At 36.4% G+C, this 14,540-nt stretch overlaps 1 protein-coding gene across 2 annotated transcripts in view; it reads right to left on the minus strand.

The window, feature by feature from the left end:
- Positions 1–282: 282 nt before the first annotated feature.
- Positions 283–14,540, minus strand: part of LOC114245917 (uncharacterized) — a 93,341-nt gene continuing 79,083 nt past the window's right edge. For both annotated transcript variants that reach the window (XM_089740379.1, XM_089740375.1), the window contains 16 exons: positions 14,254–14,505; positions 13,701–14,177; positions 12,719–12,891; positions 11,581–11,674; positions 10,405–11,038; positions 9,631–9,797; positions 7,915–8,124; positions 7,352–7,643; positions 6,577–6,709; positions 5,184–5,352; positions 4,620–4,659; positions 3,389–3,521; positions 2,744–2,900; positions 2,147–2,275; positions 1,057–1,496; positions 283–679 (listed from right to left, as the gene is read on the minus strand). In XM_089740379.1, coding sequence (XP_089596505.1) covers positions 1,075–1,496; positions 2,147–2,275; positions 2,744–2,900; positions 3,389–3,521; positions 4,620–4,659; positions 5,184–5,352; positions 6,577–6,709; positions 7,352–7,643; positions 7,915–8,124; positions 9,631–9,797; positions 10,405–11,038; positions 11,581–11,674; positions 12,719–12,891; positions 13,701–14,177; positions 14,254–14,505 — 3,482 coding nt within the window. In that variant the 3' untranslated portion in view covers positions 283–679; positions 1,057–1,074. The remainder of the gene's footprint in view (positions 680–1,056; positions 1,497–2,146; positions 2,276–2,743; positions 2,901–3,388; positions 3,522–4,619; positions 4,660–5,183; positions 5,353–6,576; positions 6,710–7,351; positions 7,644–7,914; positions 8,125–9,630; positions 9,798–10,404; positions 11,039–11,580; positions 11,675–12,718; positions 12,892–13,700; positions 14,178–14,253; positions 14,506–14,540) is intronic.

The following is a 14,540-nucleotide window of genomic DNA, read 5'->3' on the forward strand; positions in this document are numbered from 1 at the left end:
CAATACATAGTATAATCGCTTTCGCTGTCCCTATATCCCTATGTATGCTTAAATCTTTAAAACTACGCAACGAATTTTGATGTGGTTTTTTTTAATAGATAGAATGATTGAAGAGGAAGGTTTATATGTATAATAACATCCATTAAATAGTGGAGAAAAACTGTTATTTTTGAGGTTTCTAATGTGATGCCGTAAATAATCAATAATAATATTTCATGTTTCCGAAGCGAAGCGAGGGTGGGTCGCTAGTTTTGTATAATACAATGTAATAAAAGAATCATAAACTAGGAGTAAACTTTATTTAATATCGCGGGATGTGTTACATTCACAACTGCTTCTAATCACTACATTGTACGCAATAATACTTCGTTCTACAGGGTCACACTTTGTGTTGCCAGGGCATACAGATCCTTCGCGTAGTAAGGTGTGGCAAGCATAACATTTGTCCAACAAAACAGAATAGGGACATAAATATATTCAAGTTGGATTGTGATTTTTTAATTGCTTGCCCAACCTAAGCCAGCAAAGTCTGAAGGAAAACACAACAAAAAAAAAAAACTTAACTTGTCATAATTCGAGTTACGAATATATGTATATAAAAAAAAAACAATTAAATAAAATGCACAGATAACTAAAAACGAATTGTTTCGATTCACACATTCGCCGTTTCCTCTACGACCTGTAATAAATATTATATTTGTAAATTTTTTAATTATTTAAGGTCCTAAGCACTCGCATAGCGCACAAAATTCGCAAAGCCTACATTTTAAATGGGTACCCATGTTCGCTGAAGCCAAATGTATAAATATATAATTGCCAACTGGATTGGGCAATTTAATAAATATATAATTGCCAATCGGGTAAATAATAATTTTGATAAGCTATTCGACCAATTCAACCAGTCAACGAATTACATTTTAAAATTTCACATAATGAAAAATAAGTACTTAAAATTTTTGATACATTTTCTTGTTAATAACCCTACACCTAATTGAATTAAAATAAATTGTATCAGTAGGTAGTAAGGTGCTCGGCCGAGCTGATATATCTACTAACCCACGTCGTTTCTTCGCTTCAGTCTTGCCTCGGAGTTGAGGGTCGTCTCCGGTACGAGAGACACTTCCTGGGCGATGCGCTGTATGCTCTCAATCCTCCGTAAAACTTCCCAGACCTGGTGATCACCTCGAGTCTCGCAGACGCCTCGGCCCTACCGAGCTCGTTCTCAACAGTTATCCGATAAATTCCGACGTCTTCTATCGAAACCTCATCGATTTCTAAAATTCTCATTATTTCGTCTTTCTCCTTGACAGTTATTCTCGCTGAAGGCGTGATTATGGAGCCGTCCTTGTCCCATGAGGCCCAGGGCGAAGGGTTCCCTTTGACGGCGCACTTGAAGGTCACGTTTTCGCCCTCCTCCACCACTTTGTTGAAGGGATAAGTGTAGAAAGTCGGAGCCATTTGACGGCCTGGACTGGAAAGACGCCGTGTGTCTGGACCTTAAATATAATAAAAGAACGTAATTGCCTTATTCTGAAATAAACTCATTGCCTGGTTTTGTAAACACAGCTTAATGCAACTTCCAAAAAAGAAATGAACTATTCATAGATTATAAACGGACACACAAATTAGCCACAAATGACGTCATACGTTGTAATTGGTGTTTAGCTTAATATGAAAAAATGGTAGAATCAATTTAGATATTTAAAATACAAATTAATAATCTTCCACTAAAACTGCGATTGATTTTGTTTCAAGTTCATTAAAGACCTTAAATTTAATTGATTTTGTTTAACGCATCATAAAGAGTAGAGTTATTGGGAGGAGAGGATTTGTAATTCCGTGATCATCACCTACATGACAATAGCTATTTATAATAAACTAGCTGTACCCGTCCGCTTCGCTGGGCATTTAAAATTAACATTATAATTTCTCACCCCCACAAAGATTCTCATCATTAACGCCCCCGCAACGTGTAGGGAGTCCAACACTCATATAAATATTAGCCTATTCATTAAGTACATGTATTTTCTACATGGATACTAAGTTTCAAGTCAATCGGATGCATGGTTCAGTAGTTATAACGGAACATCCATAAAAATCACTGTAGATTTATATATTAGTATAGATTGAACTGGACAAAGTTTACCTGGCGTCCTGGTCCTGGAGACAGATCTGGCCGGTGTACTGCGCGGCGTGGATCGAGGAGTAGAGGCAGCTGAAAGCAACGCTGGCGGACGACGGAGTCGCTGGCACAACGTATTCGGCTCACCAGGCGCTGGAAATGGAAAGCTTTTACTGCTACTACTACTGATTTTATCACTTGGGTATTGGATTTACTGAACACAACCGGTAACATAGATTGTTTTTTTTTATTGCTTGTATGGGTGGACGAGCTTACAGCCCACCTGGTCTTAAGTGGTTACTGGGGTCCATAGATATTTACAACGTAAATGCGCCACCCACTTTGAGATATAAGTTCTAAAGTCTCAGTATAGTTACAACGGCTGTCCCACCCTTCAAACCGAAACGCATTACTGCTTCACAGCAGAAATAGGTAGGGTGGTGGACGTGCGGACTCACAAGAGGTCCTGCCACCAGTAAAATATATAGGTATATCCGTCACAAGTATTTATAATACTAGGTAATCAGCTAATACTAGGTAATATTTATTTTGTACCTCCCTACTTCTCGTCTCCTATTTTAATTCAAATTAAAAACAGAATAATAAGTTCACGAAACTCACGATAAACAACGAGACAGGCATTCGACTTCGCCTTGCCGAGGCAGTTGGAAGCCTCACACGTGTAGGTGCCTTCATCTTCGGCGGTAACTTGTTTGATCTTCAACCTCGCTGTACCGTCGTCGTACGAAGACTCGAAGTCAGCGCAATCCCTGATCACCTAAAAATTGTGATTGAGATACGTTTTATTGTCTTCGATGATCATGTACCTACCGGATTTTAGAGGAATGAAGCATCGATCGCCTAAAAAGTAAATTGTCTAGTGTGCTGATGTAAAACAAAACAACAATTATACGGTTTTGACACGTATAGTTTTTTTCCGTATAGTAAAGAAAAAAAACCTATAGCTTCTTTAACTATAAACGCACGGTTCCACAGGTTTTCATAAAAGCTATCGATCAGGAATAAAACAAGATGGTTAAAATTCAACCATAACGGTAGGCAGCGACTTGGCTCTGCCCCTTACATTGCTGAAGTCTATGTGCGACGGTCACCACTCACCATCAGGTGGGCCGTATGCTCGTCTGAGTACAGGGACAATAAAAAAAATAAAAATAAAAATTCATAATTAATAGAACTACAGAGGCATAGAAATATAATACATACTCTGAATTTCTTCATTCCACTGTTAGGTAATTTGAGTCTCACCTCAGCATAATGGAACCATCTAATATCCGGCTCGGGGTTGCCAGTAACTTGACATTCGAACTCTACTGTATCGCCATCGCAAGACAACATGTCGGTCAGATTTCGTTCGAATCTTGGTAACACTTCCACTCGCCTGCACACAAATATAACCTCATTATTAATATTAATGCTATTAAGCATACCTCTAAAGTGGAAGAAGTGATAAGGAACTCAGAGCTTGATCTTTAATATGCTTTATTAGCTTGATAGATGTATTTATGTATGTATAGTTTATACCTAACAGAATCTTTATATTTAACGGTTTTTTTTACAATAAAGCATTTTTTCTTACACTATTTTTAAATTTTCTATTTTTTAGTTGGATTTTCTATAAAAGCGTATTTTGTTAGTTTTTTTTAACTATTATTTATTTTACATTTTTTAGTTGAATTTCAATTTTTTTTTTAATGTTGTACTAACATCGGTCCTTGATAAGTATAATTTCGAGTTACCCCGACGTTTTGAAGGGGGTCAAAATCATGTTCAAAGATTCATACGTCTGAAGCTAATAAAAGCGTAATAAAAAGAAGCTTTACTGAAGCCTCAGTAAGTCCCATCATTCACGTTTGATTTCACTCAATTACACTTTCAAATAAATTAACTTTAATACAGATCTATTTAATTTTTAAAATAACTAAATCAAAGGACATGTTAAACACAGTTATAATTAAATTATAACCGTTTTATTGTTGTTGTTAAGAATATAATATTTATTTGTTAGCTTTTTTTATAAGCGCTTTTAGCGATAAGACCGCCTGTTGTACCTAAGCGCATGTATTAATTCTGTTAGTCTGATGACCGCGGTATAGCGGATCCGAGATCCGATTTGGAGGCCGATGTGATGTCTGTGGTTTGTTGGACATCGCGGCTGCCAACACGGAAATATTCACGACAAATCCAGAAACACGCAAACATTGTCCTAAAATTAGCATTTGCATTCAAATAAATAACAAGCATATAATCCGCTTAGTGCTTGTAATTGAATAAAGAAGTGTAGAATTGGGATCGTGACACATAAAATAAAATTATTGTAATGTTGCACTTTTATTCTTTTTTTTCCTCTGTCATTCTCTTTTCCCTTTCTTGCCGTTTTCTCCCACCCACATCTTAAAGCTCCGTTCCACAGTCTTTTCATACGTTCCGGTCTTACTCATTCTACAGAAGTTATAATACAATGTACACGCGCACTTACCCATATCTGATGTGATGTGCTTCTTCTGTCGAACTGATATCTGGAATAGGAATAACGAAAGAATGTTATTAGTTCTGTTACAATAGTTACAATATCTTGACAAGGTTCTATGCCCGAAGTGACTTTAACAGACATTTAAGATGTATAATATGAACATTCAAAGCATACGTAAATCAAGTTAATTGTAGTAAAATAATGTTGGTGACTCGCAATTTTTTTATAGTACCTAATCCGGTGTCTTTTGAGAAACATAAGCACGTGCAATACGTTAAAACGTTAAGGATAAAAAATCACCATTAAAAACTTGCATGTCCCTTACGAAATATACGGATGGACATTTTATATTTTAATATTCATTTTATATTTAATATAAATATTATTTTATATTTAATTTAATATTTAACATAATTTTAAGTATGTTTCAATGATAGTCTGTACACATATGGACTTATTGTTGTCTGAAATAAAATAAATCATTCATTCATTCATTGTGTTAAGGCCTTAGAGATTAAAAAAAACACAACATTAAAACTTGCTTTTTTTTTATTAATTACAAACGTTCACCTTTAACTTTGATCTGAAGGGAGATGACCGCTTTGGCTTCTCCGTGAACGTTTCTCGCAACGACAGAGTAGGCTCCGGTATAGTTCAATTTCGCGTGAGGTATCTCAAATCTGTACTCCGGCCCTTCTCCGACGCGTTTGAAATGAGTCGCGTCACGGTAGTAATCCGGCTGGAATAAGATTTAATAATATAATAAATAATAATAATAATATCTTCATTATACCGAAATATCTTAAGTATTTCGAGAAACACAATACAAGAATATAATAATAATAATATTTATTCAAGCCTCTTAAAATACAAACACGTATAAAGAATTTTTAACACTAGTGTAATAATATACATGGCTTTTTATGAGGTATACAATAACAATATTCTTTAACTTTTATGCTAGGAAAACCTGTGTTCCAAAAGTCACTGGTTCAGTCCTAGGTCACCAGTTAAAGTAAGTTAACCAGGAAGAGCGATCTGCGAGAATATAGTACGTACGTGTGAGTGTGAGTATGTGTGTGTTGTGATTATATTACGTGTGTGTGTTACACGCTCCACCGTTCGTATAAATACGAGTATAAGTCAATCCTGTGTCCAATTTGCAGCTTAGTTTGCATTTTGCATCATTATGCAAATCCTTTCATTTGCAAGTTTTTTTCTCTCGGCAACAGTATTCATTTGCGAGAGGTTTATTTCATATACACAATATGAATACGAAAAGATTGAAAATATCATTTATATCATTTGTTTGTCAAACCAGTTCCTTTTGTTTAATAAATCATTTTTATGGTTATAGTGTTTTTTTGAAGGCAATTCAGGTAAATACTTAAAATTATAATTTGCGTAATTACTGTTGCTAGGACCTCTTGTGAGGCCGCACGGGTAGGTACTAACACCCCGCCTATTTCTGCCGTGAAACAGTGATGCGTTTCGGTTTGAAGGGTGGGGCAGCCGTTGTAACTATACTGAGACCTTACAACTTATATCTCAAGGCGGGTGGTGGATTTACGTTGGTATGGTATGGTTTGTTGGTATGAGATCCAGTAACCACTTAACACCAGGTGGGCTGTGAGTTCATCCACCCATATAAGCAATAAAAAATAAATAAATAAAATACGAATTTCTTCACTAAGTCACAACCAATAGTTTTATTGTTACTTTTGTAATTAAGTATCGACAAGCTTTGGTATTCAAGAGATTATTTCAGAATAATCTGATTTCTGATTAATGAACAAAATGGAAAACATACAATAACTATAAATCTTGATGTAACAGTCAATACGGTTGAATTTCGATAATCAGCCTTCTAATATAAATGTCATATTAAAAGAAATGATATAAGCAAGGGTCGCCATAAGTCCCTGATTAGGCGTGAACTAGTCAAATCAATATATATTCTTACTTTCAAGAAGTCTCTGAGCCAATACACGTCGGGCTTCGGATCTCCAACCACTTCGCACTCAATGATGACCGTGTCACCCTCGCGAGCCTCACTGGATCTCGGCTTCCGGATGAACATTGGTTCTTTTGAATATCTGATTAGCAAATTTGAAAATAAACTATAACTAGCAGACACAAATTTCTCATTTCGCCATACGTATTATAGTTTTATAGTGTAAAATGATGTATAAAATAATATGTGCGTATTGTGTTGCTTTTGTTTTTTTGTAACTTAAATTTCTAAATTTCTCTTCTCTGTTCACTTTCTACCTATATGTGATTTTGATTGTGGAAACATATTTGGTTATTGTTTTAGCATTTTTTTTAAATATTATATGTTTGTATTGTGCTGTTTGTTTCTCAAATAAATAAATAAATAAAATACCATGCGTCGCTGGAATACACTAACAGTGAATACGTAGGAGAACAAAAAGTCACTTTTTAGCATGAAATTTCGTACATAGACTAAGTTTTATATGAAGACTAGCTGTACCCGTCCGCTTCGCTGGGCATATAAAATTAACATTATTATTTCTCACCCCCACAAAGATTCTCATCATTAACGCCCCCGCAACTGGTGTAGGGAGTCCAACACTCATATAAATATTATCCATTAAGTATATGTATTTTCTATATGGATACTAAGTTTCAAGTCAATCGGATGCATGGTTCAGTAGTTATAACGGAACATCCGTAAAAACCACTGTAGATTTATATTTTGAAACTCAAATACTCACGGCACATCAGGGCTAATAACGACAGGAGGTATTCTCGGTTCGGACGTCTGATCTGTCCCAATGACCTCAACCTTCCCAGAGGTCGAAGCTCTGCCGACCTCATTGGACGCGGTACACGTGTAGACTCCAGCGTCTCTCAGGGTCACGGCTGCTAAAGCCAGTTCTATCTGTCCGTCTCTGTCCAAGGTCATGATTGCTCGTCTACTGGGTCTCAGACGTACTCCATCACGATACCAGGTAACACCCACCGAGGGGTATGCCTCTACTACAGCTGAGATTCGGAGTTCATCGCCTTAAAAATATGATTATTTTTATGAATATACATTTTGCATTTAGTAAACAAAGGCCAAACAAGGTTTACCATTAACACAATAAATGGGTAAATAGTCTAGAAAAAATTAGGTGGGAGGTTTTGTAAAATTATATAGGAAGAGGTAAATTAGGACGTCCAGAGGCCTGTCCGGTTTCACTAGGATAGGTAGGCAACTACGGACTCAGCCAGGAGAGAAAAAAGAGGTGTCAAAATTTAAGAAGTTCATCGTCGTTTATCGAAGGCGTCTCACCTTCGTGTAGCTTGTACAACGGCTCCAAGCCGCAACAGAACTCGGGAGCCACGTACGCTCTGATGCCCTTGTCCACGACCAATCCGCAATGACAGCTGACAGCTCCGCTGTTGTTCCTAGCCGTCACTTCGTACACGCCCCCGTCATCGAGGTTCGTCGGTGCAATCTCGAGCGTGTGGAACTGCTCGTCTTGGTATTTATTGCGGCGTTCTGCATTTCATTTTAAAAAAAAATTGGTTGTCTATAAGGTCGATATGCGGCCGATCGTGTTACGTGATAACGTCAGTAGCAAAACTATTCGAATTGCTAGCTCTGACGTCACGGGAGAAGAGAGATAAGACTACCTGTGTTCATTAATTATGTTAACATTTTTTGGAAACCTAATGTGTTTCTTTAATTGGCTCATGTTTGGGAAAACATCCTCTGTACCCTGTGTCTAGTTAAATGCTGTTGAAACATTGTTGATTAAATAAATAAATAAATTTGTCACAAGTCAATGTTTGGGCCGACCGTGCCCCTCTATCGCTTGCACGCACAGACGGAACGTGACACTTTTTCATGTATGCAGCCGATTGTCATCGATTTATAAGACGCTATCATATCAAAAAGATGCCGAAAATATATACTATTTAACTTTCCAATTACTAGGTTACTGATACTAATAAAAGTATAATAATTAAAATATACTACTAATATTATCTATAATGTTTAACACTTTGAACGCCAGACTCTTCTTTTTACATATAAAATATAATTGGCCAGACTATAAACTATGTCTATGTATGTATGACACCTGTTACCGTCCATAAGTCAAGTGTGTCTGCCATTTAACATCTCTCGGAAAATAATGAGTAGCCGCTGTTTCCGTAAATCAACCATTATTTTCTTATAATTTCTCGACAATATTTGCGAAACAGGCATTCAATGGTTTTTGGACGGTTCTTGATTACTTGCTGCAGCCTTAGGAGAAGAATGCCGTGGACACGTCATGTCTGTCATGGCGATCAACGCGTTAACACGACGTTCTCACGACACTACGGATACTACATATGGGCGCAAACGTCACCATTGGCAATAATTAACATAATAATATATAGTATAGTTTATTCTATATAATTGTTTATTTATTATTAGCAAGATGAAACTGTTATCCTACCATATTTAATAATTAGCAGACACTGTTTTGATGTGAAATTGTTCATAATATGTTTAATGTTTATATTATTGTTTAAAAACACAAATGACGGTATAAATAATTAAATATGAATAAAGCATAAGTATTGATAATAATTTATATCATAATTAACAATAATAATTAAGTATTGTAATTGTTATGCAATGATGTTGTTGGCGCCATCTATTATTAGGCTGGATAATAATAATGTTAGTTAATATTACTTAAAAGTAATTCATGTAAAATATTTTTAATGTCAGTCATGTAAAAATCACTAAAATATGTATTGTGAATATTAAGCTATATTTTGTGAATTGTTTCGCAGTAATTACATTTGTTTGTATAAAAGAAGTTGTAGTTGTTATAACCATCACAAAATGACTAACTGTGTAAGAACTAAGACGTAGCTTTTTGTAATAAAATAGTAATGTTAAAGTTTTATAAAATTGTATTGTATTTTGATTGTAAAAGACCTTATGTGTGTAAGCCCTGGCTTAACGCCTACACACACGTAAATGAATAGGACAACAGACATTACTTACTGTCGTACACCACTTCCTCTCCATCTTTGTACCAGGAGACTTTGGGCGGTGGACTGCCTATGACTTGGCAAGTGAGTCGAACTGGATACGTTGCTTGCACTCTACGGTCTCTCAAACGCATCGTGAACTGCGGTGGGTAATCTCCTTCTACTTCAGCAGATCTCTCTCTGTCCGAAAATAATTCATGTAAATGGAGATATAAAAATTTCAATACAAACGATTTGAAAGGATAAACGTACTCCATTTACTAGTTAAGAGTGGCTTTCAAATCACCACTCCGTAATGTAAGTGGACATCGGTAAATATCAATATGAGTAAATTTATTTTATTAAAGTTATTGTTCACATAATTACCTAATCCGATAGATATTAACTAACTGTAATAACTCTGCGATAACAAGATAAAACAAGCATCTTGAAACATAATTATATTCTGATAACATTTAGAAATCACATGGATGTGATAATTGGGACGGTCAGCGCAAAAGTGGCCTAACCCACAATTAATATTCGTGCTTATGTATTGCAACTTGTTCAAAACATAATAAATTTTGATGCAAAATCGTCCTATCCCTAGTTTCATCCGTAGATAACAGACGACTTTGTAAACATCATTTTAGCGCGTATTGTTTTTGCCTACGAAGTATTGTAAAGGTAAATTCGAACTTCATTATCTCCATACTAGCTATGGTAAGCTGGGCCACTTTTGCGCTGACAGCCTCAATTAGCACAAAAGTCAATCAAGACAAAGGTGGGTTTTTATTAGAATAGGTACCTTTTGAGTTTCGCATCTGCTTCCCAGACAGTTCTGTCAGTGACGACCGCCAATCTTGCGTAAGTAGAAGCCTTGCCGTGTGTGTTAGTTGCCTCGCAGCTATACCGACCCTCATCGTCGATGTTAATATCTTTAATGGTGAGGCAACAATCGAATCCGTTGAATTGTGACGTCATTCGTCCGGCTTCCTCCTCGACCTCATGACCGTTCTTCATCCACACCACACCTGGCACCGGCTTGCCTTTCACGCTACAGGTCAAGTTCGCCGTTTCTCCTGCCAAAATCTTTAGCTGCCCAGGCAGTATGTCAACGAACTCCGGTCTGTCCCCGGCCAGACCAACGCCGATCGATGAAGAGGTCTGCGAAGATTCACCCCAACCGTAACGATTTCTCGGAGTCACTCTGAAGTGGTATTCTTCGCCTTGTTTTAAGTTAAATGCGTCGAATGAGTTCAGTGGTGTGATGCCAAGTTCAACCCAACGCGCTCCTCCTTCCGCGCCGATCAACCAACTTTCTACTTTGTACGCTAACACTGGAGCTGTTGTCTGGGGGTCGGGCTTGGGCCAAGCGAGAGACACCCAGTTGTTTCCTCCGTCGACGACGCACGGCTCTCCCGGGATGCGCTCGGGTACAGCTAAAATAAATGCTGACATTTATCATGAACGCGACAATGGCCTTAAAAGACATTGTTGTATCACTGCCAGCCATTGTTGCCAGAACGGATTGATTCGGATTTCGGTCGACATCTCTTTCAATGTATGATTAATTGAATTATATAAAAAATATAAGTTAGCAGTATAAATTAACGGTTTTAAAGCGTCTTTTAATATTTACGTTAATTTACGTATTTTTAATATTTAATAATTGCGTAATTACTGATGGTAGGACCTCTTGTGAGTCCACGCGGGTAGGTACCATCACCCTGCCTATTTCTGCCGTGAAGCAGTAATGCGTTTCGGTTTGAAGGGTGGGGCAGCCGTTGTCACTATACTTGAGACTTTAGAACTTATATCTCAAGGTGGGTGGCGCATTTACGTTTGTAGATGTCTATGGTAGTAACCACTAATACCAGGTGGGCTGTGAGTTCGTCCACTCATCTAAGCAATAAAAAAATATATATTTAAAACTGATAATTCATAATAATAAAAATATATAAATAATTAAAGGTATACCTACATTTATACTTGCGATCGGCAATAGACAATGCGGAATCATCCAGAGGGTAAGTCCAGTCGGAAATTAAATGTTCAGAAGAGGCCCGTTGTCTCACCTTAAATTTCAAGGAAAAGTAAAACTGTTTATCTTACAATGTCGTAATTTATTTTGATTCGCATATTACGTAAAACATTGTGTGTTTATAATATTAATATTAATTTGTTTATTATTATGTATGTTTATAATATTGATTTGCTAATAGACTAGCATGGATGGAATATGATTAGATTGTAACTAGAATTGTCTTAAATCGCAACGTACATAATTATCATACGTCTATTGGTTTGTTACTCAGTTTAAATTGTTTATTCTTATTTATATGTAAAGAAGCAAAATTATTATTACGTTACATTGTGTATTTGTATGTACTAGAGGTCCCACAGTAGTCGAAATTCGACTAAAATTAATTGGAATTGTAAGTTTGTACACTATTATGATTGTATTTTATACTTCTATAATCACAAATTTCGCCAAGGCAACACTATAAAAATATTAAGAAAGACAAACAATATTTAATTTATTCTCAATTTGACAACAGAAGTCAAGAACAAAAGTTTGACAATAAATAGTATACATGCGTGTGTGCGTCAAATACATGGTATGTAGTGTGTGTAATGTTTTCTTTATTGATTTAATGTATCTTTTATGCATTATTTAAAAAAAAAATATTAGCATTGTGCAATTCTTCTCTATATTCTCTATAAGTATGGAAAAATTCATACTCCTCCGACAGCGCAATTTTCGTAAAAAGGGATACAAAGTTTTTGCTTCACGTATTAATTTGTATGTATATTTATAAAAGTATATATGTGAGGAATTGTGTATGTGTATGTATTTATGTGTGTGTGTGTATACATATATAATAATATATTTCAATTGATTGGTACACCGCGTGTAATTAGTTTCCGAACGACTCTTTTCCACCTGATGGTTGTCTGGAAGAGATCGAGCGATAAGACCGCCAATAGTTTTTTTTTTTTGTAATGAATGCTTCGCATTGTTTCTTTTGTTGGTGTACAATAAAGAATACTATCTACTTTCTAAATTGTGTATTATTCATTCACTAAGTTATTGTATAGCTCTAAGACTGAAAGCTTACCACAACAGTAACGAAAGCTCTATCACATCCATATGCATTTCTGACCAAAATGCAATAAGTGCCAGCATCCGACACAACAGACCTTTTTAGAGTGAACTTTACGTAGTCGTCCGAAGTCATTTTACAGACACGTTGACTGTTAGTTATATCCCTTATTCCCTTCATAAATATCACTGTGAATAAAATACATATTATTACTTAATATTGGACGACTCTTAGTATTTTAAAAATATCGATTACCATGCCAGATCACCGGGTAGCCTACGTGGCGTACTGAAATAACTATAATAATAATGTCTGTTTCAGATTAATGCATCTGTCTGGATTCCCTGACTATGCGTTATTTTGTTTTTAATGTATGTTTTAGTTTTGGAACGAAGTTCCTTATGGGACGATGCGGAGGGGTACTCTAATCGGGAAAAACGTCCGTAATGTAAGATTTTTATTAGTAATGCACACAGTGTACGACTTAACTTTGTAATAACGTACAAATTAGTAATGCACACAGTGTACGACTTGACTTTGTAATAACGTACAAAAAATAACATATTTTTTATTATTCATTGATCACGATCTCAGAGCGTTCGTTTGCGCAATACATTATCTCTTATGCAAACAACCGTAAATGAAATGTACCACAATAAGTTCGTACGTTACCGAATGACCCTGAGTTGTTGCGAAACTTCCAGTTTTATTTTCTTTATACCTCGAATAGAACTTAAAATTAATGTTTTCATAATAAGGAACTTTGTTCCTATCCGGTGTCCCACGACACCAGACATCTTTTTTTTGGGTCTCTTACAAAGATATTAATTCCCTATATTTTCGGATCGTCTTGGGCGCCTTAATAAATCAAAGATCAATAGAAGATCGAAGAGAAATATCGACAATTACTTCAGTGGCCACGTAGAGCATCGGTGACTTGCATGGCTATCAACGCGTTTAGTAGAAGATTGACCTTTTTTTTAATTAACATAGTTACCTTTTGGCTTAGGCTCGCCTTGCGTTCTGAAGGAAATGTTAATGTCTTCACCTACAGATATGAGAATGTCTTTTTCTGGTCTACCAACAATAACAGCTGGTTTGCCATCAAGGTCGCTCGGCTGAACGACTGTTATAGCCGCATTCATGTCCACGTTCCCGTGAGCGCTCCAGGCTCTACACGTGTATAAGCCTGATTCTGTTTCAGTGACGTCAGAGAGAGCCAATGTATAAAGCCCTTGTTCAACAAAAGCTCTAGCGTTCCTGTATACTTCGGTCACGGATCTACCTTCTCTAAGCCATTCCACTCTGGTCGGACACCCACGTATTTCAACTTGCAGCCCAATAGTACCTCCTCTAGCTACTTGATAGTCCGTCAAAACGTTACCGAAATGAGGACGTCGCAACTCTAGCGATTGACGTGCAATTCTAGTTTTTTCAGCTGTTACCACATTAGGACTTACTTGACTTTCCTTTCCTGTTATAGAAAAAAATAATCAAGTAGTAATAAATAACATGAAATATTCAAACAACTCGTTTAGCGTATCATTTACCGGTAAAGTTGACAAAATGTGTTATTTGATCAGTCCACACCGAATTCTCAGCTTTGCACGTATATGTTCCGCTATCTTCAGGAGTTGGATTATCTATTGCGAGTCTGCACACGCCATCAGCGAGATAGAAAGCTTGATAACGTCCGTCAGAAGGTATTTGTTTGTCATCTTTAAACCACGTTATTTTTGGGAGAGGTTGGCCTCGAATTCGACACTCCAGTACTAATTCGTTTTCCGCAAGATGAAAAGTATCTGCATTGAAAGTAAAAGAAAAACATTAATACAAA

This window comes from Bombyx mandarina, chromosome 01 (genome assembly GCF_030267445.1).
Source record: "Bombyx mandarina strain Sakado chromosome 01, ASM3026744v2".
Classification (NCBI taxonomy): Eukaryota; Metazoa; Arthropoda; class Insecta; order Lepidoptera; family Bombycidae; genus Bombyx; species Bombyx mandarina.